Source organism: Sitodiplosis mosellana, unplaced genomic scaffold (genome assembly GCF_009176505.1).
Source record: "Sitodiplosis mosellana isolate CC-2019 unplaced genomic scaffold, AAFC_SMos_1.0 Smas_scaffold_6162, whole genome shotgun sequence".
Lineage (NCBI taxonomy): Eukaryota > Metazoa > Arthropoda > Insecta > Diptera > Cecidomyiidae > Sitodiplosis > Sitodiplosis mosellana.
Genome location: NW_022601403.1, coordinates 2,835,192 through 2,842,625, shown reverse-complemented (window position 1 = coordinate 2,842,625; position 7,434 = coordinate 2,835,192). Strand labels below are relative to the sequence as shown.

Sequence of the window (7,434 nt, the reverse complement as noted above, 5' to 3'; positions counted from 1 at the left end):
TTGGTTTCCTTATTGGTGATGCTAAGTGAAAAAATTGAAATTTTGCTGACATTGACACCGAATGCTTGGAGTTATAACTTCGAGCGAATTTTGCTCGGTCGCCCGCTTAGTATCGATTTTATTGTCAATAAACGCCACATCCGAGTTGAAATTCGGAAGAAATTTAGGAAGCAAACATCAATTTTAATGACTTTTTCCATACTTTTCAAAGCTTGAACTTCTTTTTCATTATCCCCATGCATCATAGCTGGGTCATTGAACTTTCTCCACAACCAAAAGTTTTTTTTTCTTCCCATTTTGCTCTATCGACTAGTTTAAATACACAAGTTTAATTTTGTACCGTCTTTTTTCGTTTTCTTCTTTTTTGGCTCCAAAGCAGAGGCAATGCGCTTTCGAGGTGGCAGATCATCATCAGCGACCATGGAACGTGTTGCAAGTGATGATATGCAAACGATTACGCAACGCAATCGATCACCACCGCGAACGCCATTCTTATCGGCATTATGGCGACGTCAAAGTAAAACGGACAGCGGACAGGGAAAATTTAAGGAAGAGCGTCGCATCATTGTATTTGGTGCGGCCAAAGTGGGCAAATCCACCATTGTTAAGCAGTTTCTATTCGATCAATTCACGAAAAAGTACATAAAAACTGTGGAAGATTTATATGTGGCCGATTATAATTTGTCCAGTGGTGAATCGTTACGATTGGAAATACTCGACACAACCGGCTCGTATCAATTTCCAGCGATGCGATCGCTGTCTATATCGAATGGACATGCATTTCTACTCGTTTATTCCGTTGACAACGAGGATTCGTGGAAAGAAATCGAAAATTTACGACGTCAGGTGAGTCGGTTACTTTGGGGCCTTTGGATAAGTGGAAATTGTTTTTATTGCGTTTTTTTTCTACGTTTTCTTCGTTTTTCCTTTGTTTCCATCATTTTATTTACGAATTTTCGCTTTTGTTTCATCTTTCGTCTTTTTTTTTCAATACATTTTTTATTTACCTCTTTGTCGCTGAACTTCTTTCACTAGTTTTTTGCACTTCCATTGACTTTTTCGTTCGTCTATTTCGATCGATTGAAATGAATTCTCACATTCTATTTGTGTTTTTTTTTCTTCGTTTAGATAATTTATGTACGTGGGCTCGATGTACCAATTGTGATTGCTGGCAACATATTTGAAAACAATGGCAATGAACGCATGGTGGACCGTGATTTGGTGGAGAAAACCGTAAAACGTTGGCGATGCGGCTACATTGAATGCAACGCCAAAGAAAATGTGAAAATTGTTGAAGTGTTTGAAAAGATTTTGAATCAATCCAACATTGAGTACGATTTAATTGAAGCGGTTAGCCGACGTCGACGTTCATTTCCCGTGTACTCGGATAAACATCATTCGGACAAGCATCGCATCAAACAAACCAACGAAAATGCATGCAAATTAACTTAAATTTTTCATTCACTTTGTTGGTTATGTTTGCTTTGAATGGATTTATTCGCTCGAGTTACGCTCTATTTTTTTTCTTTTCTTAAAACTGAAACCAAACAATAACACGCAAGTGCAAGATTAAGCACAAATCAAAAGGGGAACAATATCCATTCGGAAGTGAATTATTTCGGAGTAAAAAGGGAAAAGAAGGAGATCAGGACAGAACATCTAGTGAAGAAAGAACATTTAAGAGAGAACAGCATAAAAGAAGAATGGAAAAGGAAGGATCGAAAAAACAAAGAAATATAAGGAAATGGGCTTCTGTTGAGGAGCTTGAATTGAGCAATTTATAGACCATTTGTTTTAGTATATGATATACTGTATATCGCTCAATGAACTGCATTTTCGGATAACCGTTTAATCTCCGATTTGCTACTGAATTATCAGCTACCGCATGCTTTCTCATCGAACTTTCAAACGTTTATCAATCGATTAATCTTAAAATCGAGATAAAAATATATTTAAATCCATTTTGCCGCTGTATTTCAACGATTGTTCCACGTATACATTTTTTTAAATCAAATATCTTACAAGAACAAACAATATATCAACAACAACAAGAAAACCGTTAATGTCATAAATGTTAGAATTTAATTCATTTATCTTCAAAAAAACAAAAAAACTATTTACCTTATGCAGTGTTTTAACTCACTGTTCCCCTAAAAATGATTGAACCGATTTAACGAAATGTGTATTTTAATCTAAAACAAAATCGAATGCGAATTTGATTCACAATTTTGAAATAGTAGAAAAATTATCAAAGCATTCGAAGTTTGGATTGAAGATTAGAATGCAGCGATTAAAATCGGGCTAATGTTTAAAATGAGCACTAATAAATTGTACGTTTTCCAATGGAAATATGACTCTATACCGTACACGAAATGTGGATCGAAATTCGATCATCGAATTCATTCAAAATTCCTTCGCATGAAACTTGCACTCGCAAACACACATACACAAGCATCGAAAGTGCCCAATCGAAGTATACAGCGCCTGTTGAGTTATAAACGTACGTGAAAGGCACAAAATATGTACCCACAGAAAAATGGAAGTTGAAAATTTTACCTCGTAAAGTCAATATAGACAGTCCAATCCACGAGAGAGACAAAACACATTTTTTTTTAACCATTTCGTGGTCAAAACGTATAGCAACGTCAATAACTATGTATTCTTATGACGTTTATATGCATTTTGACCACGAGAAGGTTAAAATAAAAACGTTTTTTCTCTTTCATGGACTGGATTGTCTTGAACCGTGGATTGGACTTTATGGAGTTAAATTTTCATCTTCCATTTTTCTGTGAGTACTTTGGTTTTTCTGTGAGTCTGTACATAGTTTTGGGCAATAAGATGTAATAATACAAACAATCAGAGCGAAGCTATGTGAATGTAGACAGCCTATATTTGACTCCCCATAAAATCATCCTTCATGCTCGACTCCGAAGTAGAGCTTTGCCAAGGAATTTTTTGATGGACATATGAATATTCCGTGTGTGGCGAATTTTTTGAGCAAATTCTTTTGTTAGAGTCACAAAAAAAGCTCACCATTCATTGGCATTGTTGTGGGAAAAATTGACGAGGAGAAAAAGCGTTCGAAAAATGGAGCCTTTCTGTCGCAAAAAAAAAACCAGAAGAAAAACACAAAGTTAAAATTTTGGAAATTAACCCCAAACAAATTGTTGAATGTGGCTAAAAAAAACAAGCGCATCGCTCACATCCATTTGCAAAATGGACAAAATTATAGTTCATTTAAAATGAAGCTGACATGAAATGCGCTGAGAATAAATCATTGAGACTTTGTTGTAAGTGATTGGCAAACACTGACTTTTGTAAAAAGAGGAACTTGAAAAAGTACACAAAAAAAGTGATCGGATTCGAATTCCCCTCAAGAAGTGAACCATTCAAGTTCCGGTTTTGCAATCATTTATCGCCCATCACTTACGGCACAGTCCGAAACTTATTCTCATTTGATTTTCTACTGAAAACAATTTACTATGCCGATGAAATAGTTTAATATGTAGTTTGTAGCCAAACATATTGGTTAAGTTAAAAACAAACAACGGTTATTTATTGATGTATATCGCGTTCGAAGATCGATTGAGAGCGATAAATTCGTAGAACATTTTGAACACAAAATATTATTTTCAAATTTGATTTGATTGGCAAACGGATTTGATGCACACATTTTTGTCGATATTTATGTTTTGTTTTTCATTTCTCCACTTAAAATTGGAGCAGCGGTGTTGGTGAAAACACTTCAAACGCCTTTGGCCTGAACATTTGAAATTATTAGCTAGTTTATAAATCTATGTAAATTTTAAAATTAAAAAAGAAAAAAGAATATTGTGATATTGAGTGAATTAGAAATTATCAATCGTGTTCAGCGTTTAATTTGAAGAAAAACCAAAGGCCAAATCAGAAATATCTATTTTGGAAATATGAAAAAAAAAAAAAAAAAACAGTAATGTGAATGTGTGTAAAATGAGGATGAAATAATATTTAAAATAAAAATCAATTTTCCGTATCAGAGGAGCGACCAAATATTTTTGTACACAAAAGAAAAAAAAATCGTAGCTGGAGAGCAATAGAGCATCAAATAGATTTATGAAAAAAATGAAACAGGGGAACAATCGTGTTTAACAGTATTAATGGCTATCAAATAAGATCAAATCAGTGTTTGAAGGCACACGGAAGTCCTTTAGAGGATCCACTTCACTTGTCACTAGATAAAATATTATTATAATAAAATGTGTGTTTGTTGAGTTGTCAAATGGAAAAAACTGAACTCTAAAATAAACGACAAATTCAAAAAATGAACAACCAAATCTATCATTTTTCAATCTATCAGATCAATTACATATGTTAATAAAAAGCTACTTCTTCTTGTCATCGAACATGTTATTTTTCTGAAGAAAAAAAAGTTCGAACGAAATAAAAACAAATTATTGACGAACAATTGTAATGGTTTCTCTTCTAGACGCAATTCGTCCTCTAGCTCTGGAGAATCAGAATTTCTGATATGCTATACATTTTCCCTCTGAATGTTGATTCAAGTATAAAAAAGTAGGACTCGTTATTTTTATAGATACAACCAAACACACATATTTATCTCCTCGTCGACTTTTTTCGACTAAGGCACGACTTAAGGCTCTAATTGGAATGGGAATAGATAAAAATCGTTTTGCCATTGATTATCAGTCAGGGCTTCTGACTCAGAAAATGTTGCAACATACTTTTTTTTTCAATCGAAAACCAATGAGAGACATCCAAATTGATTTTACCGAAGACAATATGGCCAAAATGTTGGCGGTTATCGTAAACCACACTCACAGCAATTTCCGTTTAAACTTCGAGTTTTTTTCTCCAAATATGAGTAGAATACATAAACTCCATAACGGATTAAGTGTTTGTATGAGTGTATTTCATAATGGTATGCAATATTACACCACAATGAAATACCCTCATACAAACACTTACTCCGTTATGGATTTTCAAAAAAATGTTCGGACGGACGGACGGATTTGTCCGTTGACACCTCTAAAAAGGAATCGATGTTTTTTTCTCTCTTCAATTCAATAAATATTTTGATTACGGCCATGTGAATAGCGAATATTATTGCAGGCCGTCATGTGACATGAATAAAAATCAATTTTACGATTACTAATTTGCATGCATACAATTCGAACCATCGAAATGGATGAACAAAAATACTATTATACAAATGATTGAGAGGAAATAAACATGTTATATTCGGCAAACGAACGGTGTTTTTCTTTGTAATACATCTTTTCTTAGTCACTTGTACGAATTCGTGCGAGCATAGCAACAACGACTGGAAACTCCCACAGTCCCCGCTTTTCCCGTTGCTGTTCGAGATTTTTCTGTAAGCGAGATAGCTTTTGCTAGGCAGCGGCGCACAAACATCATCAGAATCTTTATTTTTCGATCCTGGACAAATAAAAACAAACTGACTCGGTATGTGCTATATCGAATGAAAAATTATGTTTATTTTGTATTTTAAATTCTTGAGACAAAAAAATAAATCCATTAAATTTGCCTGAGCCGCGCAGCGCTAGCAACGAAATCGTACAACATCCTTAAACTCCATAATTCATATCAAATCAATCACTCGATTTACTATCAATTCGGACAGCTGCTCTACAATCTACATACAAACTCTTAATTGCATTTTACATTATATTCACTTAAAACACTCGACAATTTGGATCTGGGTACAACTACCATATGTTTCCTTTAAATCTACAAAATACAAACATCTTTGGTCACATTTACACGTACTGTTCCACATGAATTGAGTGCCAAATACTGAATGGCACGAGCTACTGTGCCTGTGCTATTCATCAGTTTCATGGAATTTCTCCGTTAACTGTCTCATACAAATGATTTGATCTCGACAACATTGGACCAATCTTGAGTTTTCATCCGAGATAAAAAAAAGCAGTTTGATATATTACCGCGATTAATTGAGCTCATCCATCGCTAGTATAGTGCATAATATTAAACACACTTATCCATTTTTTTCAAATTCCGAGCGAACAAATTATATTAAGTCTTAATGGGAATGGATGCGTTCAATATTATGGTATCTGGCGTTACTGTGCTCATTGACACAATACTAGCGATAGTTGATTGAGTTACTCAATATTTGAATTTACGTAAGAACATAACCAGAGAGTAAATTTTTTTCGTCACCTGAAATGGAACGTAGCACAGCATATATTACTCATAGATCAACTGAGCGTAATTCACGTTCAAATTCGATAATAATTCATTGAATATACTTACAATCTTGAAGAGCTCACGGTCGACATTGCAAAATGATCCGACAGTAAGGACCGTTTTGTTTTGCTGTTGATTTATGAGACGCATCAGGTTTTTTTGTGGTTCCTTCGGAAAATTATACCAGTTGATATCGTAAATGATCAAATCCAGTCCATTATTCTACGAATTAAGAGACAGAATGAATTCAACATGAAGTTGCGATACAATTTCTAATTAAATGAATAAAGAGTTGTGATTGGATTGTAATTTCTACCTCGACTTGTTCGCCAACCTAACATACGAAAAAGAATTGAACCCACGATATCAAAGCCATACCATATCCAGCCGTAAAGTCTCCCTGGAAGTTTTTCAAAGTGACAAAATGATTGAAGTATGTTCTATTTAATCAGATCTTCTGACGATAATGTGACAAAACATAAGTGCAATACCGAATATTGACAAAATATGGATATTCCAATCGAGTAGGTAAACAGCGCTGGGGTTATCAGTATTCGCACAGCTAACGATTCTCAAAGCTCGATCACATATCTAAAGAAGATTAAAAAATAGAACGGTCATTATTAAGCATTACGTTTCGGCTCCGATCTCGGAACATTACTTTTCATAATCGAGAATTTGCTTCGTAATATCTTGGGATGCAAACCGCAACTGCGGTTCAGACAGCTCATTCCATTCAACCATTTCGTCCAATTCTTTGAGCCTGCTTCTGATGAGTTTTGGCGTAACGGTGACTACATTGCCAAAAATCGACATCGCAATTTCCATTCCAAAATAAAGACAAAATCCATAACAAAAAACTTCCCATTGAAGTATCATGTTTACAATGTATTCCGCATTCGATTTTCCATCGGTAAAAGGAATTTTACATTCAAGTGTCGTCGTCTTAATGCCTGCCGAAAAATAGACATAGATTGTGCCCCATACTGCGCATATTGCTCCAATCAGCATAAGCCCCATCAACATCAAGTATTGAGTGAATATAATATTTATCCTATTCGAATGAATATTGAGAAAAAAATCGTTGACTTTATCGGAGTGTTTGCAAGTAGAGAAATCTTGAAACTGGAATACACTAGAAAGGCAAAACATAGTAGTACGCCTACCTTTCACTGTGTCACACGCACGACGAACTCAACTTCC

The 7,434-nt window shown here is 34.7% G+C and overlaps 1 protein-coding gene across 1 annotated transcript; it reads left to right on the top strand.

Annotated features, from left to right (window-relative positions):
- Nucleotides 1-382: 382 nt before the first annotated feature.
- Nucleotides 383-5,242, top strand: LOC129574402 (ras-related protein Rap-2b-like). Its single transcript, XM_055456411.1, has 2 exons — nucleotides 383-846; nucleotides 1,129-5,242. The coding sequence occupies exons 1-2, from the start codon at nucleotides 385-387 to the stop codon at nucleotides 1,450-1,452; spliced, it is 786 nt and encodes a 261-aa protein (XP_055312386.1). The 5' UTR covers nucleotides 383-384; the 3' UTR covers nucleotides 1,453-5,242.
- Nucleotides 5,243-7,434: the final 2,192 nt, after the last annotated feature.